Raw genomic sequence first — 22,948 nt, 5'->3', positions numbered from 1 at the left:
ACGTCTGGCGGTCCGCAGGGGCCTGAGATGCAGATGCAGAAATAACAAGGATCGCAAATAAGGTCGGGGACAGCTCCGTGCCCTGGCGCTCACTCTCTGCTGCGTGGGTTCTTTAATTCTTGCAACAGACTTAAGAGATGGGGAGGGGCGTTATGTTGGTATAATGTGAGCTGCTGGGCATCCCTCCTTTGCCCACAGCCCTCCATAGCTCCCACTTCCTTTTGAGTCAAAGCCCAAGTCCTCCTGTGATCCAGGAGACCCTGCAGGACCTCTCCTGTCCCCTCACTGCCTCCCCCTTCCCTCTCCCCTCTGTTCCAGCCACACAAACTCCTGACTCTGCCTCCAAAGCCTTGCCCCAGAGCTTTCGCACAGCGTGCCTTCTGCCTGGCTCACTCCCCACCTCTTTCAGGACTTTGACCTCCTGCTTGCACCACCTCTAAACCTACCTTCCCCAGCGTTGTCTCCTTAGCATCTAAAGACAGTAGATAGTTCACTTTCTCCCCTGTGTCCTGCCTGCGTCCGTCCCTATCTACAGGCTCAGCTCCTGGAGGGCCTGGGCCTGGTGTCCTTTTTTAATTCTTATCATTCTTGTAGTTGGACACAATACCTTTTTGTATTTGTCTATTTTTATGTGGTGCTGAGGGCCGAGCTCAGCACTTCACAGGTGCAGTGCTCTACCGCTGAGCCTCGACCCCAGCCCCCCCTTGGTGTCCTTTATTCCTGCAGCATTGCTACACAGAGCGGGCACTCAGGCAGTCTTTGGTGAGGACAAGGATACCCAGCACAGAAGCCTGCAGCCCCCTGGGGCTGTGGGATTGAACCACCTGGGCATCCATCAGCGTTCCTAGACAGGTGCATGGCACACAGCCACAAGGCAGAGCCTGAGCAGCCTCCTGCTGCCGAGGAATCTCACGAACCAATCATTGGTGGGAAGCAAGTTTCAGGAGGCCTTGGGCAGGAAGGAGAAGTTGCTATCGCTTAGAAAGCTGCCCAGTGAAGCCAGGGAGGGGTTCACGCCTATTGTCTGGGTACCCGGGAGGCTGAGGCAGGAGGGCCTATTCGGAGGCCAGCCTGGGTAACTTATTGAGGGCCTGGCTCCCTTTGTTTCTCACCTGCCCTGAAGGGCTGGGGGTTGAATCCAGGGCCTCATGCATGCCAGGTAAGACCCTGTCTCAAAACCACAAAGGGCTAAGAATGTGGCTGTGACAGAGCGCCCCTGGGTTCCATGCCCAGGACCACAACCAACCAACCGACCTGCCAAACATGATACCAGCCACAGTGTGGGTGGATCTGAGGACCTGGCGCTCAGCCTGAGCTCAGACACAAAAGGACACAGTGTGGGTGGGAGTCCACTCACAGGAAGTGCCTGAATCAGAGACAGGAAGTGGAGTCTGGCTGTCAGGGTCTGGGGGACTGGGGCACAGATACTCATAGGGACAGGACTTCTTTTTGGGGTGGTAAGAATGTTCTGGTAGTCAGTAGAAATGATGGTGGCCTAACAATGTGAATGAGCTCAATGCCACAGAAGTGTCATTTCATCTCATCTCATTTCATGAGATGGTAGCCGCAGCTCAGGGGCACACAGCACCATCCCACCACTGCAGGAGACCAGCTGGATGGCCACGGACCCCTGCAACCTCCTGAGCCCCTCTGTGCTGAGCCCACCAACCGCCCCACGAGCACAGGGTGGATGCTGCTCTGTGGAGGTAGGAGGGCAGGCCTGAAGTCCCTTGCTGGTGTCCCAGAGGCCCTGTGTGCATCTCCTGGCCCACCCACACCCCAGAAACTGCACACTCACAAGCCCGAACGCAAACGGCACTGTGTTTATTGCAGACGTTGGGGTTGAGTAGGGGAAGGTCTGGCTCCCGAGGTCCCTCCACTGGACAAGGGGTTTGCACAGCCTTCCCTGGTGAAAGTGGTCACCAGGGTGCCCCCTGCCTATAAGGCACACGGTGCCGCCCTCTTGGTGAGCAATTCGGGGTCCCACATCGTGCGGGGGGGTGGCCACGGAGCCCCACCAGGTGTGCAGCAGTCCTGTCTGGGTCCTGTGCTGTGGCCAGCCCCAAGAGGGGAGCAGGCCTCTCTAGCTCTGCGGCCACAGGGTCTGGCTACAGCTCCAATGCCCAGTGCTTCCTCTGGGTTCAAGAAGCTGGGGAGACTGAAAGCTAAAGGGATATTGTAGAAATTTAATTTTAGGGGGGCTGGAGCCCCCAAGGTGCAGAATGGGGCCTAGCCCCTAAGGGGGGACCCCCAGCCTCTCCTTCACTGGGGTGGGATAGAGATGAGCCCACAGCTGCTTATCTGCGTCCTGAGCGGCCCATTCCTCAGAGGTGCTCGCTGTAAGGGGAGAGAGGAGGCCCCACATCAGGGCTCAGCACCCACCATTCCCAGGAAACCCAGAGGCCAGGCCCCCAGCTCCTCCCAGAGTGGAGCCCAACTAACCTGGGCACCTAGGATCTACCCTGAGATTTGGGGACGTTGTGGACCCCACCTGACAAGGCTATACCCTACCAGCCCCTCCAGTACTCCCCAGGGACCCCTCTGGTGACTAAGCTGGGGTCCAGGCCACAGAACCAGGCACAGACCTGGCGACCTGGGCCAGGATCTCCTTGATGCGGACGATGAGCCTCTCATGCTGGGCTGGGTCGCGCTCGATGGCCCCATGCAGCCGGGCCATGTAGAAGTCCAGTGTGCCCAGCGTCGGCGTCTCGCCAGTGCCTGTGGAAGGCGGGCAGGTGGTCAGCAGCCCCGTGGTCAGCAGCCCCAAGGACTCACAGGGACTGGCTCCCTGGGGCAGAAGACAGGGGTTCTGCAGGAAGGGGTCCCGCGAGGGGGATCACCGGCAGTAATAGTGGGGTGGGGTCGGGATTGGGTTATCTGGATATGGACGCCGCGGGAGGCCATCAAGGTCAGCTGTGGGCAGGAAGCTGGACGGTAGGGTCTTGTGAGGAACCCGGCTAGTGGTGGTGGGGGCCTATAAGAGCGGAAGACCCCGCGGAGTGGGGTGCAGGGCTAGAGGGCACGGAGGGGGTGGTGCTAAGAAGTCTGGGGTTAGTGGGACAGGGAGGGCAGGGCAGGGGCGGGCCCCAGGGGACGGCTCAGGGCTCAGTGCGGGGAGGGCCTGAGGTCGGAGGGGCGGCGAGGAGCGGCTCCTGTGGTCTGGGGGAGCTGGGGAGGTCAAAGGGGCGGGGCTCCCTGGGCCGGCAAGGGATGTTGGGTGACCGGGAAATAAGGCGCGGCCAGAAGGGACGGGGCGTCTGGGGGCTCGGGGCGCTCGGGTCGGTCTGGGGCGGGCTGGGCGGGGCTCAGAGGCGGGGGCGGCCCGGCGACCCGCGGCGCTCCGCACCCGGCACAGGCAGTGAGGCGAAGCTGGCGGTGAGCGCCTGGCGCACGGCCTGGAGCTGCTGCTGCAGCGCCAGCGTCCGCCGCTCCTCCAGCGCCAGCTCCTGCTCCAGGCGCTCGCGCGCGCTGCTCATGCTCTGCGTGTGTCTCTGCAGCACCGCGTTCTGCTCCTCGAAGGCCACGTTCATCTTCCGCAGACGCCGCAGCTCCGCCTCCCGCGCTGCAGCCGGGGAGCAGGTTAGAGCCTGGAGCTGGCCCTGCGACCCCGCCACTCGTCCTTGGCCCGAGCTGTGCTACCCGCCCCACACCAGCCCCCAGCTTAGAGGAGGCGACCCCGCTTCCCCTTTCTCCCACCGTGGCACCCTCTTGGCCCACCCTTGAGCACACCATCCACGTCCATGCGCTGGGCTCTTAGGACTCCATTAACACTCACCTTTGTTTTGGTCCAAGAACTCTTCAGTGAAAATGGGAACATCGAAGGTGGAGAAGCCGTCACAGTCTCCACCCTGGGGCAAGGACAAGGTGGCAATTTGGAGGGAAGGCAGACACACCCCCTGGATGTTCCGGGAGATGGCAGTCATTTAACATCCACCAGAGGGTCTAGAAACCTCCAGATCTCTCCCCCAGGAGCATGCTGTCCCAGGAGGAGGACATCATTACCTTGTGTCCATTCAAGAGAGTGTTCATGAACCCGGAGCCCGAGTCCTCTGGTGGGGGAGGGAGGAGGGCAGGATCAGCCTTCCAGTGGCCACCTTCGCACAGGCTGTCTGCCGCCCCTCCCCTCAGTCAGTTCTTTCATCCTGGTTCGGGCTCCCCACGTGGTCCCCCTTGCAGCACTGAGGGACCCTCATGCATGTGTAGCCGGTTATGTGTCTTTTCTCTCCATGGAGGGGACCTCTGCCTGGGCAGGGGTCAGCACCATGCAGGGCAGGTGCCACACACTGGCCTCCAGCAGACTCACCTTTCTTGATCTTCTTTTCTTGGATCTTCTCAGCGCACATCTTGTAGGCCTCTGACTGCTGGTAGGCCCGCAGCTCCTTCATGTACTGCTGCTTCTCCCGCTCGGCCTCATCCAGGTACCGCTGCGGGACAGGGCAGCATCCAGAGGCTCAGCCCAGCCCGGATGACAGCCCTCCATGGCCAGACTCTGCCTCCCTCACCCAGGTCTGGCCCTGCCCCACCCCCCTAGCCTTCCATAGCTCCCTGTGCCCTCAGGATGCTGCCCAGGGCACTTCACAGTGCCCACCTTACCTCCCACGGCCCCAACTCAGCGCCTTCCTCCCTCCTACATGACCCCCCTCCTCTAGGCTGCTAATGCCTGGATTGTCCCTACTCCATGCCGCACCGTTTCTGCTTGCTGAAATATCACTTTCAACAGGTGCAAACTGGAAGCGGATTTGTTAAATCTCTTCAATGCTTTTGCAATTTTAAAACTAATTACCAGAATTTGAGACTCACAAGATTTCACCAACAAATATGGCCCCCATCTCTACATCTTTAGGTATAACATTAAATTTTAGAACTATTCTCCCCTGTTGCTAATTATTGCCAACTTGGGGTGGGTGTTCATGGGTGCTCATTTTTCCAAGCAGAACATGAACCCTCCACATGCTTTGAGGGACGTGGCTGCAGGGGTGTCCGAGTGGGCTGGGGGTCCCCCTCACCTGCTTCTCTGCTGGCTGCAGCTTGCTCCATTCTGCTCCCAGCATCTTGGTGATCTCGGGAAAGGGCAGGTCCGGGTGGCGCGTGCGGATCTGCTCACGCCGCTCATTCAGGAAGCGCACGTAGCCTGTCACCGGGGCCTTGGGCCCATTCGGAAGAATCTTCTTTCGCTTCTTGCCCTTGGGCCAGCCACGCTTTTTCACTGGCTGCAAAACCCCTCTGCGTTATTGGGAGGGGCCTGGAGGGCAGGGGCGGGGACTGCGCGGGCGGGGCTAGACGATGGCCGGACCTAGTTGGAAAACCGGGAAGGACTGGAGGTATGACGCGGCCAAGCATCCGGACCTGGGTATTAGAGGGGTTCCCTGACCAGGGGAGGGCATCCGACTTACTAGAGAGTGGGCAGAGCCCAGGGATGTGGTTGGCTTGGGCTATGGGCGTGGCTTCTTGGTGGGGAGGGTGCGGTCCCCAGGGAGGCGGGGAAGTGGGCGGGGCCCTCGGCGTGGGCAGAACTACCACTGGCATTGGGCGGGATCTGGGCTCAGAGGCAGTGAGTCTGTTAGGGGCGTGGCATTTAGCACGGGTGGGGTGGGGTCTCTCTCTGCTTCCAGAAGAAATCGGGGCTGTGGGAGGAAGCTCCAGGAATTCAAATCTGGTCTTGGGCGGGGCTTCGAGGTTGGGGGCGGGACCCCGGGGCCTCCCCTGCTGCAGGGGAAGGACTCTCACCTCCTCTTCTTGGGACCCCTTCTCGCCGGCCCGAGGGCCCTCACCGCGCTCCTGCTTGACAGCCACCACGAAGCCCCCATGCTGGCCCGGAGCCTTGCCACCCGCCGGCCTGGGACGAGGGGTCATCAGGATTACTCCCACCCTGGAGCCTTCTCTACCCGCCACGCTCGCTCATCCTGAGCGTTTTGAGACCACGGAGCCCACGGAGCTGGCCAAGAGGGGCATGAGTCCGGGGAGGGGTGGGGCCTCCCTGACCTCGAGGGGGTCAGGATCAAGGGGTCGAGACTGCCTCAACAGCGGGGAGACCCGGGAGTCCTGGGAGGGACTGGAGCCCAGGAGCGGGGTCGCAGGCTGGAGTCTAGGGAGAAGCCCGTGGAGATCCCCGACCCGGGTGGGGGAGTCAAGACCCCAAGGGGTGGGAGTCCAGGAGCTCGGACAGGGCGGGGGGCAGCGCACTCACGCGGCGGCCGCGCCGGGCTGCTTGGGACCGTGGGACATGGCCGCTCCGGGCCGGACCTGGAACACAAGCAGGCAGAGGTGTGGGCTCTCGAGCCCCGGATGGCGGGGTCCCGCCCCACCCCGACCGGGAGCCGCAAATGCCGGGCCCGGGGCGCCTGGCGGGGGGAGCCGGATCCGGGGGCGGGGAAGTCCTCGAGGGCGGGCGCCCCAGGAATCCTTTGTTGGGCGATCGCTCCCCGGGAGGCCGGGCCGGCTTCCCTCCCGCCCGGAAAGGGCCCCGCCCCGACTCCCGGACCCTGGCGCCCCCGCCCCCTCGCAGGACCCCGAGTTCCGCGGCTGTTTTCACCTCCAAAGAAACTTTCCCGGACCTTTCGACTGCGGCGACGCTCCAACCAACCGCCCCGAGCCCGCCCCTGCCGGCCGCTCCGCCCCTCTCCGCCCCCGGCATGCTAATGACAGTCGTGGCCTGTGGCCCGATTGGGTGCGGCATCCCTCTGAGGCGTGACTATGCAGATGAAGGTCGGCGCGCCCGTGGGTGATTGGCTGAGGAGGCTGCAGAGGCGCGTGAGAGGTGGGGCGGGAAGACTGCGGGCGGTGCGTCAAGTTCGGCTGCGCTCGGGACCAATCAAGGGCTCCTGGAGGCCTCGCTGGGCGGAGCCTCTTAAAGGGCCAGTAGGCGCGGCGCGAACTGCTCCTCCCAGGCTGAAGCTGAGGCTCCCCGCCCCTGCCGGATCTGGGAACCTGCAGATCCGGGTTGGTCCCGCCTCAGTTTCCATGGGGACAGCGGTAGGTTGCTAGGGAAGAGGTTAAGGTGTCCAAGAGGCCCCGCCCTTGCGGTAGGGCTAGGTGGACCTGTTCTTAACGTCTTTCAAAAGCTGGGGAGGGGGAGATTCCCGTTTATTCACTTAACTTGCTGTCCCTGTTATGTCGCCGTACGCGGTCTGGGGCTTCTAGGCGCGGGGATTGCTTCACCCTAGGACCAAGGTTTTACCTCCTGTGCAATAGGTTTACTGCACGATGCCCAGGACCAAGAGGCTGGGGCTGGGGCTCAGTGGCAGAGCGCTAGCCTGGCCTGTGTGAGGCACTGGGTTCGAATCTCAGCAGCACATACAGATAGATAGATAAAGGTCCATTAATGGCTAGAAATAATATTTTAAAAACAAAACAAAATAGAGGCTAGACAGACAGGGTCTAGGTCAGGCTGGGGATGGTATCATGAGGAGGGCTGAGAGCATTTGGGAACGGATAGTGGGGAAGAAAGACTACAGGGATCTGCGAATGTGGTGGACCGGTAGGGTACGCTGACCTCTGTAGCCTACCCTGGCCCATTAGACCCTAATCAATCTGTCCACCCCCAACACACTCCTCTCCCTTCCCTCCCTGGCTCCACGCCCCCTGCTGTTTCCCAAACCCATCTCATTCTTTTCCATATGCTGGGCCTTTGCTGTATCTTACTCCTGGAAAACCCTTGCCCCAATACCTTCCTGCCTCTCTCCTGGACCTCGTTTAGGTATTTGCCCAAATGTTGCCTATTCAGCAAGGGTTTCCCAGGCTTGTGGTCCATCTCTTTCCCCCCACTCCCACATACCCCTGTGAAGCAGGGTAGAATCAATATATATATATATATATATATATATATATATATATGAAGGAGACATAAAGAAAGAGGGGCACTTAACCACTGAGCCCCATCCCCAACCTATTTTGTATTTAGAGATAGGGTCTCACTGAGTTGCACAGGGCCTTGCTTTTGCAGAGGCTGGCTTTGAACTTGTGATCCTCCTGCCTCAGCCTTCAGAGCTGCTGAGATGACAGGTGTGTGTCACTGTGCCCCGCCAAGAAAATGTAATTTTGATTTAAATTTCTTTATACCAGGTCTGTCACTCCCCAAGCCAGTTTCTCCCAGGCCTGCCACTCTCAAGTTTCTGGAAACCTGTAAATATTAAAGTTACTGCAACTTCACCAGCTTATGAAAATCACCTTGTACACTGTTAGCCTACCAGTAGATTAAGAGAGATGTGACATTTAAAAAAAAAACTTTTTTAGTTGTTGATAGACCTCTTTTTTTTTAAGAGAGAGTGAGAGAGGAGAGAGAGAGAGAGAGAGAATTTTTAATATTTATTTTTTAGTTCTCGGCGGACACAACATCTTTTGTTGGTATGTGGTGCTGAGGATCGAACCCGGGCCACACGCATGCCAGGCGAGTGCGCTACCGCTTGAGCCACATCCCCAGCCCCAATAGACCTCTTTTTATTCATTTATTTATATGCGGTGCTGAGAATCGAACCCAGAGCCTCACACATGTCAGACAAGCACTCTACTACTAAGCCACAATCCCAGCCCAGAAATGACACTTAAGAAACCTGTCACCTAGGGGACTTCCCAGTGTTGTCTACGATGAGATCATGGAGACCATGGCAGTCTAAAGATCCTCGGAACCAGGGCTGGGGTTGGGGCTCAGCAGTAGAGCGCTCACGTAGCACGTGCAAGGCCCTGGGTTCGATCCTCAGCACCACATGGAAATAAATAAAATAAAGGTATTGTGTCCAACTACAACTAAAAAATAAATATTAAAAAAAAAATCCTCAGAACCACCCTGTCAATCCCACAGAGCTTCCAGGCCACCTTCCCCAAGTTTCCTCTAAAGGAAGAGCCCAAGAACCTCAAAAGAGTCTCTTGCTCTGGCATGGCCCACAGGGCATCCCCTGCCTTCCTAGTCAATCTCCGGGTCCATGGACATGAGCTAAAATTCCCCCCCCCCCGGGTTGGTCAAGGACCCCACTTGTCCTGAGCCCCCCCATCTTTGGGAATTGCTCATGACCCCCTTCCTGTGACATCTCTCCACGTTGATGTTTCCTGTCTGTGACCTGGCACTGCCCCTAATCGGTGCTTAGTGTGTATTGCTGAATAAATGCATGGAGGGATCCTGTACATGGCTCGCAGCCCGGGCAGCCAACGTGAAAAACAGCAGGCAATTCCTGAAAGGGTGAAGTAAACGTGGAGTTACCATTGGATTCCACCCTGCATCCCGCGCCTGGGAAAACAGGCGGTTCAAGCACACACGTCAAAGGCTCGCTCGGGGATGGGGAGGCAGCTGGGCAGACTGCTTGCCTAGACCGTGGCCTCCATTCCACCCCAGCACCAAAGCAAAGACCAGAGTGTCTGAGGATGTCAGCAGTACTGTGGCTCAGAAGCCCCAGAAAGTGAAAGCATTAATTATTTGACAAGGAATCAATCAGTGAGGTGTGCCATGTCCACACAGAAAATATTGTTGGCCATGAAAACGGAAGAAGGCCGGTGTGACAGACACACACCTGTCAACTCAGCTACTGGGTGGGCTGAGGAAGGAGGACCGCAAGTTCAAGGCCAGTCTGGGCAATTCAGTTAGACTCTGTCTCAAAATAAAATAAAAAGGGCTGGGATGTAGCTCAGTGGTCTAGCGCCCCTGGGTTCAACCCAGCACTACAGAGAAAGAAAGAATGAAGACCGATTCCCGCTGTGCAGGACGGACAGGGAGGGCCTAGCCAGGGGGACCACCGCAGGAGCGAGCCTCACGGTGTGCGGCTGCATTGGCGGGAAACGTCCGGAACAGGAGCATCCAGAGACAGGGATGGGATTCGTGGGTAGAGGGTCGGGAGGGGACAGGGTACTGCTCAAGGGGACAGGGCTTCTTTGGGGGATGATGGAATGTTCTAAAACCCGACTGTGACGGAGGTGGCACCGCCCGGCAGACGCCCTGAGACCCGCAGGGGCTTCGCTGTCCCGGGGTTCGGGCCTGGGAGCTGGCTCTCAGGTTCTGTAAGATGCGCCCAGAGCGGAGAAGAGCTCGCCCTGGAATCTGGACGGACCCGGATTCCAGACTGCTCCTTGCTCAATCGCCCAGGGACCTTCCGCGCCTCGAGGTGGCCCGGCCAGCCCCTCCGGCCCCGCCCCTCTGACTGGATTGACCAGGCTGGAGTCGGCCGAGGAACAGGCGCGGCGTCTGCAGCCTGTAACCCGAGGCAGGGCCTGAGGCGGGAGGGCACCGAGTTCAAGGCCAGCCTCGGCCACCTAGCGAGGCCCTGTCTCGAGGGCTGGACCGATCTCCAGTACCAAAAAAAGAAGGAGCGGGCACTGCGTTGGGGACAGGAAGGGGACAGATGCTAGACAAGCAGGCATCTACGGAGCTGCACCCCCGCCCGCATCTACTTTCCGTAGCAACGTGCCATCCTGGGGGCCCCAGCTCTTAGGATAGTGCCTAAGGGTGCCCCATTCCGTGTGGATTCCCTTCATTCCTTTAATGAATCACCTGGGAATGTGGATCGTTTGGAGCCAGGAAGAGCAAAGCCACGTGGAGTCCCAGGGTCATGAGCCCATCAGAGGAGGCTCAGCCGACATCTTGGGTTTTAATTAAGTTTCATTGTGCAAACAGCGCACAGGCTCTCACTTCTGGAGCCAGAGCAGCCCGACTTCGCTGCCGCGGTGGGGGCAGTGAGGAGAGCGCGGGTGGACAGTGGTGACCCTCCGCTGTACCCATCTTCACGTGACCGTGCCCTGTGTGCGTCCTAATTCCCCTTTTTTGGTACCGGGAATGGAACTCAGGGGCCTGGTTTCCTTTTTCACGAGGACATCAGTCACATTGGAGCAGGTCCCACCCTCGTGACCTCATCGTAACTGATTCCATCTGCATGGACCCTATTTCCAAATAAGGTCACTCCCTGAGGTTCCAAGGCTAGGACAGCAGCCTCTGTCTTGAGCGGGCTGCTGCTCGGCCTCGCCTGTAGGTATCTGGCTTCCTGATGTCACCGCAGGCCCCACCGGCCCCTGCTGGACTGTTCCATGAGCTCTAAGAGAGACCGGGGCTGTGCCTGTCATCCACCCGGGAGGCCGAGGCAGGAGCATGCGAGTCCCAGGCCAGCACCAGCAGCTTAAGGAGGCCCCATCTCAAAATAGAACGCGCTGGGTGACGCTTGGTGGCAGCGCCCCCGGGGTCCATCCCCAGTGCCACAGGATAAAGGCCAAAGCCTGTCTTCTGAAGAGCCTCTGCGTGTCCCAGGGCATCCCTCCCTCCCTCCCTCCCCCAACTGCCCAAGGAGGCTCAGGTGACTGCCACCCTGCGCGGTGTCAGTGGGTGACCATCATGATCATTCCCTGTGACTCGCCACAGCAGCCCGGGCTCAGGTGTGCCTTTTGACCTTGCCCTTTTGAGTCTCTGAACGGCTTTTCCAGGGGAAGGGAGAACTGGAAGCTGGGTGGTAGGTCTCCCCTTTCATTATTTATTGATTCCTTTCAGCACCGGGATGTGGACGGGGCTCTCTGCCTCCACACGCCACACTCAGCCCTGCTCATTTTTTATTCTGAGACAGGTCTCACTGAGTTGCTGAGGCTGGCCATCAATGTGCTATCCTCCTGCCTCGGCCTCTTGAGATGCTGGGGTTACAGGCTTGGCCGCCACGCCCAGATCCCTCTTAAATTTTTATGGATATTTGTCACCATGAGGTCTAACTTCTCTACTATGCAAGAAGAGCCGGGGTTCAGTGGCTTTCCCACAGTATGGACACCCAGTCCCCACAGGCCCTTTAACAGAGCAAGTTTCACACAGGTTGTGGCTTCAGCAGCTGTTGGTGTTCCGAGAAGGCAAACGAGGACCCACAGGAACACCTGTCAGAAACAGTACCTGGCCCTGCAGTGCACAGTCTCTGGGGACAGGGGTCTCGGCTCGGGGATTCCGTGGGGTGACGCTGAGCCCCTCTCTATAGTTGGGTGATTGGCTGAAACCAGGGCCCAGTTTCCCCTCTGTCCAGTGCAGTAGCAGCTGGTGCAGTGCCCAAGGCTGTTGGGGATTCAGAGACGCCATTCCCACACAGCACCGCAGAGGGCCACCCGCTGGAGGAAGGAGGAAGCCCTGGCCAGGGCGCAGCTCAAGGCAGAGTGCTTGCCTAACACACGCAGTCCTGGGTCCCATCCCCAGCCCCACCGAAAAAAGAAGCTGGGCACAGTGGCACTCGGCTGTCATCTAGCCACTCAGAGGTTGAGGAGCATCGCAAGTTCAAGGCCAGCCTGGGCAACAGAGGTCCTGCCTCAGGTCAGTGCTGAGGCTGGGCAGCTGCGCACTGGGGACGAGGACATTCCCCCAGCCCCCAGGCCGCATCTGTTCCATCAGGCCACTCCCCTGCGTCGCATCCTGGAGAGTGAGGCGGAGGCCTGGTGGGCTGCCTTTGATCTTGGCCGTGCCCCCCCACAGCCACCCTCAGAGCTAAGAAGTTTCTGTGGCATCTCGGGAGCCCCTTCTCCCCCATCATGGGCCTGGGTCAGACAGGATCAAAGCAACCCCCCCACACCTTGAGGCTGGACCGGGGCCACCAGGACATCTGATCACCAGCCAGGGGAGGGGCGAAGCTGGGCTGGCGTCGGGGGTGGCGGGACGCTCTGGGGACATCAAAGGCGGCCAGGCTCTCTCCTAACCCCAGGCCTTTCTGTTAGAGGGCGTCCTCCCTCCAGGGGCCGGTTTGGTTTTCTCTCTCCTTCCTGGCACTCCTCCTCCTCGACAGGGTCTTCTCTGATCTTTACCCCGAATCTGACCCCCTCTTTGGGGCACGTGTCCCCTCCACTGGTTTCAAAAGTTTAAAATAAACTGTCCCCAGCAATTGCCTTTTTCCTCTGACGCTCTCTCTGCTTCCCTGGCTGGGGATCAGATATCCTGGTGGCCTCTGTCCAGCCTCAGGGTGGGGTGAGGGTGTCAGCCAGAGAGGGGTCCCCACTGTCTGACCAGGTGCTCTCCCAGCCCTTCTACGGCTCCCAGTGACCTGACCTTCTTGGGAAGCTGAATGGAAGAGACTGGGTCAAGGCTGAGCTTGCTCCTGCTGTCCCCGCCCAGTTAGGGCCAGGAAATATCAGCTGGCCCTCAACCCACCCAGGCACCACCTGCCCCCTGCTGAATCTGGGACGCTTCTGGGCTTGCCGCTGGGCTCCTGAAGGAACCGAGAACACTGGCCTCCGGCTAGGCACACACTCTCAGGTGACCCTCCCCTCCTGGTGAGCAGGTCACTCAGAGGCTCTGGAGGTCCCCCAGAGCAGAGCATGGACCCAGGTCTGCCTCTTGTCAGGGGCATCTCCGGCAAGCAACTTGGGTTTCTGCCTTGGTTTTCACATCCCTTAAGTGGGTACAAAGTGTCCAATCTCCTGCACGTTGGGAGGGAAAGGAAACAAATGAGTGAAAAGCTGAGGTCCTGTCCAGAGGGCGGTGGCTCTGCTGGGCAGGGAAGAGCTCTGCTATCTCCTATCCCTTCATCTCCCAGGAGGCCATCACTCAGGTCTCTCCCCAGCCTCCACCGCTCCTCCCACCCATCCTCAGCCTCCTGATAATAAGAGTGGGTGAGGTCTACCTGCCTTGGTGTCTGTAGGGGTCATTGGTGTAGGGTGGGGCGGTCCTGGCCTGCCCGCCTGGGCCTCTGGTTCAGAAGCGGGAGTCCCTGTTGCTCAACCTCTGCCCGCATTTCTGGCCCTCTGCCGACGATTCCCACCGCTCATTCATTCCACTGATTTATTTTCTTTCTTCCCCATCGTTCACTGCCTTGTCCCCAGGATGCCTAGTCTGGCTTGAGGTGTGGCCCAGTGGGGGAGTGCTCGCCTAGTGTGGGAGAGGTCCTGGGGTCCGTTCTCAGCACGAGAGAAAAGAACAGAAAAGAAAAAAAGTCAGTGGGATGAGTGAAGGCAGGGGGATGGTCGGCAGAGGGCCAGAAATGCGGGCAGAGGTTGAGCAACAGGGACTCCCGCTTCTGAACCAGAGGCCCAGGAGGCCAGGCTGCGCACAGCCTCCACCCTACACCAATGGCAGACTGGCTGGGGAGGTGGGGAGAGGGCAGCACGGACCCAGACCAGTACCCCAGGGGGCTTCCCGGTACCCCTTCTAGAGCTGGGAGACAGGGCCTTGCGCAGTTAGGACTGGACTTAGGATTCTGACTCCATTTAAAATTTAAAATACCGCTGAAGGAGGCCTGGGGGTAGAGGGAACGCACCCAGCCCTCGGGGGGCTGGAAATCTCTGGCGTCCAGTGACGCGCTCCTGGAAGGGCCGGCGGAGGGGAGGCAGTGGCCCCAGGCACCTGCCTCCCGGCGGGCCCCTGTCTCCTCCCTAGAGCCCCGGGCTCCTCTCCGGGACTGCCTCCCGCCGGCTCCTAAAGTGGGAGTGAGACCGGCCTCCGCCACGTGGGGCGCTTGGCACCGTCAGCGCTCATTAAATGCCAGCTGGTGTGGTCATGATGAGCCCCATTATTATCCGTAATGACTAATTAATTAGTACTAATAATTCTCCGCGTCCCATTGGGCCTCTCGGGCCAGGAAGTCACCCTGCCCAGAGGCGGGCTCAGCCTCCATCCCACCCTCACTTCCCCGGCCACATTAGCCTCGTGAAGCTGCGGGCGGGCGGGGGTGGCCGGACCTCGAGGCACGAGTCTGGGTGGGCGGAAGGGCTGCGGGCTTCTGATTTACCCGCGCTGAACCACAGTCCAGCTTCTCCCTAACCCCCAGGCTCCCTGCCAGGCGCTAGGACCGCGAGGGCGTCGGCTGCGGAGGACGGGCTGAACCCAGGGCCACGCCTCCTCCCTGGTTATTGGCTGTCCGGCCCGGCGCGCGGTTCCGATTGGTGGAGGCGGCCGCCGCTCCCGGGATTTCCCCGCCGCCGCCCCGCCCCGCCCCGCCGGGGTTGCCAGCTCCCGGCGCTCGGCTGGGCTCCGCAGACCCGCTCTCCCGCGGCGCCGAGGGAGCGTGGCCTGGCCTCGCGCGGAGGGAGCGGAGCGCGGCGCGGGTCCCTGGCGGGCCCGGACGGCCCCGCGATCCCCTCCGCGAGGCGCAGCCGACTCGGAGAGACGTCCCCAGCGCCCGCGCCATGGGCCCGGGGCCCCCTGCGGCCGGAGCGGGGGCGCCCCCGCGGCCACTGTCCCTGGCCGCGCGGCTGAGCTACGCCGTGGGCCACTTCCTCAACGACCTGTGCGCGTCCATGTGGTTCACCTACCTGCTGCTCTACCTGCACTCGGTGCGCGCCTACAGCTCGCGCGGCGCGGGCCTGCTGCTGCTGCTGGGCCAGGTGGCCGACGGGCTGTGCACGCCCCTGGTGGGCTACGAGGCCGACCGCGCCGCCGGCCGCTGCGCCCGCTACGGCCCGCGCAAGGCCTGGCACCTGGTCGGTAAGGCAGCCGCCTCCCCGCCGCCCACCCCGGTGCGGGGCCGCCGCCACCCTGTGTGACAGTGCCCTGGGTGTCACTGCTGAGACCCCCTCTGCCTGCCCCATGGCCTGAGCCTCCTCCATCTGTCTGTCCCATCACTCAGGAACGCTCTGTCTACCTGTGCCGAGTTTCCCCACTCTGCTCTGCCTGGGCACCTGTCCCGTTATCCAGGAGCTCCGGGTCTGGCTGTCCCTTGGACTGAGCCTCCTCCATCTGTCTGACCCAGAGCCCCTCTGTCTGTGACATGCGTTCCTCCCCTCTGTGATTCTGTTCCCTGACCTGAGACCCCCGATGTCGCCCCATCTCTGCCTGTCCCCTGGACTGAGCCTCCTCCATCTGTCCCACTGCCCAGTACCCCTCTGGCTGCCTGACCCATGAGCTGCTGAACTGCCTTGTGTCCCCTCTGCTTGCCCAAGGCCAGCCTTCCTCATCTGGCTTTCTTAGGCTCTGTCTGGCCTGCAGGGCCTGTCATATGACTTTGTGGGGCCCCAGGGGAAGTGTGCCCCCTCTCCGGGCCTGGTCTGACTGCCCAGCACCTCCCTGGATGTCTGTCGGGTCCACCCTGGCCTCCCTGTCTGTCTGATCAGGGTGACCGTCCGGGAGAGCTCTGTCTGAGGAAGGTCAAGCTGTCTAGACTCCCTCTGCTTGCTCCCCCTGAGCACCCTGTCCAGCCCTGCCCCATCTTCAGTGACCTGGTGTTTTAGAGGGGTGGGTGCTGCCCAGCTAGCCAGGAGCTGGGGGCTGGGTGGGCCTGGAGGGGCCAGGTCTGTGCCCGGTGTTTGTGCCGCCTCTGACCAGGGTTGGGGTCTGCAGTGTGGGTTGCTGAGGCAGTGTTGCAGGACCAGAGGGCTCTGGTGAGGGGACACTGCTCCTGCCGGCGACGCGACGCTGTTGCTGGTGCTCCTGATAAGGCCAGGCCTGCTGCCTGTGCCTCCTGAGATGAGTCCCAGGTGCCCTGTGGTTTGCCCTGGAGGCACTGCCAGCTTCAGCCTGGCCTTTTGGGCCTGCCAAGCATGCCCTCCCACTCCTTGGAATTCTAGGGGTGGGAGGGCAGGAGGGGTGGGCTGGTGTCCTTTGCCCTCAGGGCAGTGTTTGACTAGGTCCTGGTGACACTTTTTGCAAGATGCAGCAGATCTCTGGGTGGCCTGTGGGTGGCCTGCAGGTGGCTTGTGGGTGGCCCACATCCTTGTGGTCATAGCCCCAGGGCCTGGATTTTCAGGTTTTGCAGAGGAAGATGCCTGAGTTCTTCCTGGGTCACCTGAGACACTGCAATAGGGAGGGGCAGGGGCCTCCCGGGACACAGTGACAGCAGAGTTGGCCCCTTCCCTGGACTGATGTAGGGCTTGGGTGCAGGGCCCAGTGCAGCAGCTTGACTGGCTGCTGGGAAATTCACTGACCAGCAAGGGAGGCCACGCCTGGGGCAGGTGACAGGAGCAGGCTGGTTATCAGTGGCAGAGCCTGGAGCGCAGCTGCAGGGGCGTGCCCAGGAGAGCTGCTGACTGCTCCCCCCTAGCGGGAGGTCCTACCTGGGAGGCCCCTCTGTGGGTGCAGAACTGCGGGCTTGTGGGATGCAAAGTGGGCCTGGGGGTGGGTGCCTTCCAGACACCAAGCGCTGCCTGCACCTTCCCCACTTCAGGGTGAGCACATGGGGAGGCCTATGCTGGGAGACCCCCATGTCGGAGAGGAAGCCAGCCAGCCCCTCTTGGTGCCTAACAGGTGATGAGCCTAGGTCGCCCTGGCAACAGCGCCCACCTCTCCGTTTTCCGGGAGTGGGTCTGGACGGTGGAGCCAGGCCCTTCCTTCTTAACCAGCTCCTCAGGCTTTTCCTCAGCCTGGAGGACCCTCGGAGCCAGACCTGAATCCTCCTGTAGACAGGGCAGGTGGCTCGACTGGACTTCAGAAAGCAGAGGGGACATTGGCCGTGGGGCTTTGAAGTTTGAGTAGGAGTTTGTGCGGGGCTGGGGGCGCTGTGGAAAGGTGAGCCCTGGCGCGGCTCTGAGTGCTGTGGCAGGAGGAAGAGCAGGTCTCTTGCGTTGCACAGTTGACCCTGTGTCAGCTGTCATTACCTGAAGACACTTGCCTGCCCTCGCCCCGCCGGGCAGCCTGGGCCGGCAAGGGTACCCTTGCCGGGCAGCAGGAATCTCCCGGGCCTGAGGCACCTTCCCTGGACTGAAGTTCACTGCGCCCTGCCCCAGGGTGGCCTCTGGGGATCTGCCAGGACCCCTCCTAGGCACCAGTTCCACAGAAGTGGGTGGCTCTAGAGAGCGTGAGAGGTCTGGTTTCACTTCCCCCAGGCTGGGGGCTCCAGGGCTGGGAGGAGCAGGGGCTGGGGCCGCTGGAGCTGGCTGTGGGGCTCCCTCCGGCCTCTCCTTGTCTGGAAAGGGAGTGGGCCATCTGCCCCTCTGGGCTCCAATGCAGCCCCCTGTTCTTAAAACCAGTCAGTCCCATTCCTTTGTGCTGAGGTGGGACCTAGCGCCCCCGGCAGCAGCCCAGACCTTTCCTATTGAGCAGGATCTCCCGAAGTCACCCAGGCTGGCCTTGATGATAGGATGGCCACCCACCAGGCCACCCCCGGGATTGTCAACTCCTTGGAAGGACACTGGGGTGCAGGTTCTCTGCTAAGTGCCAGGGACATGGGAGGAATGGAGGCCTTCGGCCACCCACCCCCTGAAGCTCTGTGCGTTGGGGGAGCAGACAAGGTCCCTGGTCCAGGGCCAGGAGGGGCCTGCTGGTGATGGAGCTGGTCAGGGAGGGCTTCCCTGAGGTGGTGACATTCAAACTGTGCTTTGCTGGGATGTGAGGGCATGAGCATGGCAGGCAGAGGGTGCAGCTGTGCAAAGGCCCCGGGGCAGGACAGTGTTGGAGGCACAGTGAGGCTGGGAGGGGTCGGCGGGGCCTTGGCACAGGAGCATCCCGTTCATTCGGAGGCACCTTTTCTGAGCAGCAGGTCTCGGGCGGTGGTGGGCTCTGCTCTGGGGTTCAGCGCCTGTCCTCGGGGCCACGATACCTCAGCATCCCCAGGAGAGGCCCCTTGTAGAGGATGGGAAAAGCAGGGCCTTCCCAGGACCACCTGGGCCTCCTGGCTGGATGGTGGCCTCTGGGTGTTGGCTGGGGACCGAGAGGCCTTCTTGGGCCGGGAGGGAAGGATAGGGCTGGGCAGGGCAGGGCTTCTGCTGGGTACGTGGCCTCCCTCAGCCTGCACCAGTGTCCCGCCCCAGGACCGGGGACATGGCCCTGGGCTGGCACGGGGCCCACTCCTGCCCTCCCTGCTCTCCTGCGGCCTCCCGGCTGACCGTCACCTGTCCTGGCGCTGCCTCACAGGGGACCCGTCTCCACCTCAGCTCCCTCAGTCACAGGGGCCTGCCACAGGACTGGGGGCTTCCACGTCCCCCTCGTCACACCTAGGGAGCCCCAGGCTGGGGTGGGAGGACCCGAAAGTGACATCCCTTCTGCCTGTCCCCAGGCACCATCTGTGTCCTGCTGTCCTTCCCCTTCATCTTCAGCCCGTGCCTGGGCTGTGGGGCGGCCACCCCAGAGTGGGCTGCCCTCCTCTACTACGGGCCCTTCATTGTCACCTTCCAGTTCGGCTGGGCCGCCACGCAGATTGCCCACCTGAGCCTCATCCCCGAGCTGGTCACCAGCGACCACGAGAAGGTGGAGCTCACGGCCCTCAGGTACGCTCGGGTCAGGCGAGCCTCCAGCCAGAACCCGTGGCAGGTGCTCAGGATTGGTGTGCCACACTGGCACAGCTGGGCTGGGGGTCGTTGAGGTGGGGCTGGGGCTTTGTGCCAGGTTTGGGGTCCCCTAATGTGTGCCTGTCCCTGGTGGCAGTTGCTTTCCTACAACCCTAGTGCACACGGTCACCAGGGCATCTCTGATCTCGGGGGCTCTCAGCCCACCTCCAAAGGGTCACCTGATTACGCCAGGCCCACCCAAGGCCACCTTCCTAAGGACCAAATCACACCTGTAAGATCCCTTTATTCTGCTTCAGTGTGTCACCTACACCTGGGTAGGTGACTTGTCCTGGATTTACAGTCCCTTCCTGGGCACTGAACAGAAGAGGAATCATGGGCCGTTGTTGCCTCCCACATGGTACATTTAGTGCCTGGCTTACTTCCACGTAGCTACAGGCACCAGAGGATGCTATTCTGGAAGTGATAAGAGCATTTATTGAGTGCTTGCTGTGTGCCAGCTCTTTGGGAATCTGGGAGTCGGGACTGTTATGTCTCCCACAGTCCAGAGGAGGTGGGCCCAAAGCCAGGTTGTCCTGTTTTGCTGTACTGGGGACATAGCCAAGGCCTGATCCCTCCCAGGCCAGGGCTGACCACTAAGCCAAACTTCTGTCCTGGGCCAGGGCTTGACCGGCATCTGCAGGCAGAGCCGCACTGGGCACTGCCCCGGGCTCCTCCCAGGACCTCCCACTTCCCCATTGTGGCCCATGCTAACAGCAGGCATTACCCAACACCAGCATCCCCAGGGCCCCGCCGGCAGGGCTGGGCCGAGCCACTCTGGGCCACTCGGTGTGGGGACACAGGGACTCTGCAGGTGGCACGACACCACTTTCAGCAAGGGAAACCTCCTGTCACACCGAGCGCATAGCCTGCCGCAGGAGGAGCCCAGGCTGGTTCCAGACCCTAGTCGTCGCCCTGCAGCTTTGGGGACAGAAGTCCATCTTTAAGCACTTGGGTTTTCAGACTTGGTGGCGGCCTCCCTGTGCTGAGTGGTGCACATGGGCAGGCAGGGAGGCCGCGCCAGGGGCGTCCCTGCGTGGTGCCCCCGCCTGAGGCCCCGCCCCCGCCAGGTACGCCTTCACCGTGGTGGCCAACATCACTGTCTTCGGCGCCGCCTGGCTGCTGCTGCACCTGCAGGGCTCCTCAAGCTCGGGGCCTGCCCAGGACGTCGGCGTGGGTGACCAGCTGGGGGTCCAGGACGTGCCAGTGTTCCGGGTGAGTTGGGGCAGGTGGCCACCCAGTCTCTGCGGCCCGGAGGGCTGCCACTGACCCTCCTGTGCCTTCCTAGAACCTGTCCTTGATGGTGGTGGGCGTCGGTGCCGTCTTCTCGCTGCTGTTCCACATGGGCACCCGGGAGGGGCGCCGCCCGCGGGGCGCGGAGGAGCCCGATGAGCACAGCCCGCTGGTGGCCCCCCGCCCGCAGCCCCTGCTGCTCTGGAAGCACTGGCTCCGGGAACCCGCCTTCTACCAGGTGGGTCTGGCCTCCCGGGCCACGCCCCCGACCACGCCCAGAGCAGATGGCCCCGGCCCACCACCGCCAGCCCAGCCGCCAACCCCTTCACCTCCGCGCTGCTGGCCTGGGTGCACCGGGGCCCTGGCTGAGCACTGGCTGTCCCTCTGCTAATCTGCCCACAGGTGGGTGTGCTGTACATGACCACGAGGCTCATTGTGAACCTGTCCCAGACCTACATGGCCATGTACCTCACCTACTCCCTCAACCTGCCCAAGGTGAGCAGGGCGGCCCAGAAGGGGTGGCCGGGGTGGCCCAGCCCCGGGAGCCACGTCTGAGCGCTGCTGGTGACTGCCCCGCAGAGGTTCATTGCGACCATTCCCCTGGTGATGTACCTCAGTGGATTCTTGTCCTCCTTCCTCATGAAGCCGGTCAACAAGTGCATCGGGAGGAACGTGAGTGGGCGGCCGGGGGAGGGGGTGCAGCTCAGGGCTCTCCCAAGGCCCTCCCTGCGCTTTGCGGGCTCCCGGGGCCTGTCCTCGCCTTCAGGGCTGGCGTTTGGGGTGTAGATGGCCATGGGCTCACAGCTGCTGGGTGGACACTCCACGGTGGCTCCAGCAGAGGGGCTGCTGGGGACAGGCGGTGGTGAGCGCGGGTGCCCACTGTGTGGCCTCCTGCAGCTGACCTACTTTGCGGGCCTCCTGGTGGTCCTGGTCTTCGCGGCCTGGGTGGCGCTGGTGGACACGCTGGGCGTGGCCGTGTACGTGGCGGCGGTGCTGCTGGGCGCAGGCTGTGCCACCATCCTCGTCACCTCCCTGGCCATGACGGCAGACCTGATCGGCCCCCACACGGTAGGGCTGTGGCGTGGGCCGGGGAGGGGACAGAGCTGCTGACCTAGCGCTGACTTGTCCTGTCCCCCAGCACAGTGGGGCCTTCGTGTACGGGGCCATGAGCTTCTCAGACAAGGTCGCCAACGGTCTGGCAGTCATGGTGGTGCAGAGCCTGCACCCCTGCCCGTAAGTGTCCCCGGGGGCCTGAGGCCGACCCTGCAGGGTTGAAGGGTCAGCTGGGGACCTGGACCCTCCCCTGGGGCAGGCCCACTGCCGTCGTGGGAAGGCGGGGCCGGAGGGGAGGGGAGGGAGGCCGCTGAGGAGGCCCCGCATCGACTCTTCAGGACCTAACTGAAGCCAGCCGAGGTGTCAGTGAGCTGCACTCGTGCCGCGTCCCGTGGAGCTGGCCTGGGGAGGCTGGTCAGCAGGACGGAGGCCCTGGAGCGGGGTGGGGAGGCCTGGGCCAGGGATGAGGTGCAGCTGTGCCAAGGCCCTGGGGCAGGACTGAGGCCAGTGTGTTGGAGGCACAGTGAGGTGCCCTGGGCAGCAGGGGAGCAGCGCGAGGAGGAGGGCGGCAGAGGTGGGCCCCTTCTGCAGACCTTTGGGCTGAGAGAGGACTTGGGCCCCAGGGCTGTGGGCAGAGGCGGGGCCTGGGCCAGGGGCTTACAGGCGCCCTCTGGTGGCTGCTGGGGGGAGGACAGGCTGCGGGTGAGGGTGGAGCTGGCACCAGGTGGAGGTCCAGGAGGGGAGAAGTGTCCAGACTCAGGGTGACCAAGAAGGCCAAGCCCTGGTCACTCTGAGGTGTGCTTGTGGCTGGAGGTGAGGGCACACTGGCTGGGCTTCAGGTATCCCCGCCTCTGCCCTCCCAGCTCGGAACTCTGCTGTGGGTCCTGCGTGGGCTTCTACCACTGGGTGATGGTGGCCGTGACCGGCGGTGTGGGCGTGCTGGCCACCCTGGCCCTGTGCAGCCTGGTCGTGTGGCCCATCCACCTTCGGAGCCGTGAGTCGCCTCCTTCTCTCCTCCACCCAGGTGGGGCTGGCTGGGCCTGGGACAGGCCCTCCTTCTAACGCCACCCTCACCCCTCCCTTCCAGGGGACCCTGGAGACCGACCCTGACCGCCTCGGCCGCCTGCGCTGCACACACCTGGTCCCCAGGCCTCAGGAAGCCCCGAGGCGCTGACCGGGTGACCCTGCCGGCTCAGCCTTGCGGGGTGGGCACACCTGGTGGTCCCGACACCCCGAGGCCTGGGGCCCACAGGGTGAGAGCCGTGTGCTCCTCCCTCTGTCCTGGGAGCCTCCGTGCCGGCGTCGCACCCCGATCCTGCCAGGAGACCGGCCTGGGCCGTGGCCTGGCCGCTGTGGGGCCGCAGGGCTGCCAGGGGCTGGGGACCCGCTGGGGCCTGAATAAAGACCTTGCACTGGGTGCCACTCCTCTACTCCTGGGGACGGAAGGGGACCCGGGGAGCTAATGTGGGCGGGCAGCTGTGTGCCGTCCCTGGTGTGCCAGGCCTCTGGTCACCTGGACCCCGGCCAGCAGTGTGGCCCCTGG

At 62.1% G+C, this 22,948-nt stretch overlaps 2 protein-coding genes across 5 annotated transcripts; one reads left to right on the top strand and one right to left on the bottom strand.

Moving 5' to 3' along the window:
* Nucleotides 1-1,805: 1,805 nt before the first annotated feature.
* Nucleotides 1,806-6,610, bottom strand: HMG20B (high mobility group 20B). 3 transcript variants are annotated; one of them, XM_081287735.1, is made up of 10 exons: nucleotides 6,533-6,610; nucleotides 6,188-6,243; nucleotides 5,728-5,836; nucleotides 5,007-5,210; nucleotides 4,304-4,424; nucleotides 4,003-4,049; nucleotides 3,776-3,848; nucleotides 3,347-3,562; nucleotides 2,586-2,718; nucleotides 1,806-2,337 (listed from the first exon to the last, which is right to left on the bottom strand). In XM_081287735.1, exons 2-10 carry the CDS (start codon nucleotides 6,223-6,225, stop codon nucleotides 2,325-2,327), a joined length of 954 nt encoding a protein of 317 aa, XP_081143861.1. In that variant the 5' UTR covers nucleotides 6,226-6,243; nucleotides 6,533-6,610; the 3' UTR covers nucleotides 1,806-2,324. The 3 variants fall into 3 exon arrangements, with proteins under 3 accessions (XP_081143861.1, XP_081143859.1, XP_081143860.1); XM_081287733.1 differs by having other exon boundaries at nucleotides 1,806-2,165; XM_081287734.1 differs by having other exon boundaries at nucleotides 1,806-2,165; nucleotides 6,555-6,607.
* An 8,238-nt stretch (nucleotides 6,611-14,848) lies between these two features.
* MFSD12 (major facilitator superfamily domain containing 12) lies at nucleotides 14,849-22,883 on the top strand. 2 transcript variants are annotated; one of them, XM_081284470.1, is made up of 10 exons: nucleotides 14,849-15,349; nucleotides 18,852-19,062; nucleotides 20,190-20,334; nucleotides 20,408-20,590; nucleotides 20,755-20,847; nucleotides 20,932-21,024; nucleotides 21,250-21,420; nucleotides 21,496-21,585; nucleotides 22,269-22,399; nucleotides 22,493-22,883. In XM_081284470.1, the coding sequence occupies exons 1-10, from the start codon at nucleotides 15,052-15,054 to the stop codon at nucleotides 22,866-22,868; spliced, it is 1,791 nt and encodes a 596-aa protein (XP_081140596.1). In that variant the 5' UTR covers nucleotides 14,849-15,051; the 3' UTR covers nucleotides 22,869-22,883. The 2 variants fall into 2 exon arrangements, with proteins under 2 accessions (XP_081140596.1, XP_081140597.1); XM_081284471.1 differs by having other exon boundaries at nucleotides 14,851-15,349; nucleotides 21,491-21,585; nucleotides 22,493-22,657.
* Nucleotides 22,884-22,948: the final 65 nt, after the last annotated feature.

This window comes from Spermophilus citellus (assembly GCF_964194105.1).
Source record: "Spermophilus citellus genome assembly, chromosome: 3".
NCBI lineage: Eukaryota > Metazoa > Chordata > Mammalia > Rodentia > Sciuridae > Spermophilus > Spermophilus citellus.
The sequence above is the reverse complement of the archived record's forward strand: the minus strand, read 5'-3'. Positions and strand labels throughout refer to the sequence as shown.

What these genes read in the sequence shown, in the direction of transcription:
- MFSD12 (XM_081284470.1), top strand. Translation starts at nt 15,052, where the DNA reads ATGGGCCCGGGGCCCCCTGCGGCCGGAGCGGGGGCGCCCCCGCGGCCA. An exon ending in CAAGGCCTGGCACCTGGTCG is followed by an intron (nt 15,350 to 18,851) that starts GTAAGGCAGCCG and finishes GCCTGTCCCCAG; the next exon opens with GCACCATCTGTGTCCTGCTG. An exon ending in ACAAGTGCATCGGGAGGAAC is followed by an intron (nt 21,025 to 21,249) that starts GTGAGTGGGCGG and finishes GGCCTCCTGCAG; the next exon opens with CTGACCTACTTTGCGGGCCT.
- HMG20B (XM_081287733.1), bottom strand. Translation starts at nt 6,225, where the DNA reads ATGTCCCACGGTCCCAAGCAGCCCGGCGCGGCCGCCGC. An exon ending in CTCTCTTGAATGGACACAAG is followed by an intron (nt 3,849 to 4,002) that starts GTAATGATGTCC and finishes TCCTTGCCCCAG; the next exon opens with GGTGGAGACTGTGACGGCTT. An exon ending in GTTCTTGGACCAAAACAAAG is followed by an intron (nt 3,563 to 3,775) that starts GTGAGTGTTAAT and finishes CCCCGGCTGCAG; the next exon opens with CGCGGGAGGCGGAGCTGCGG.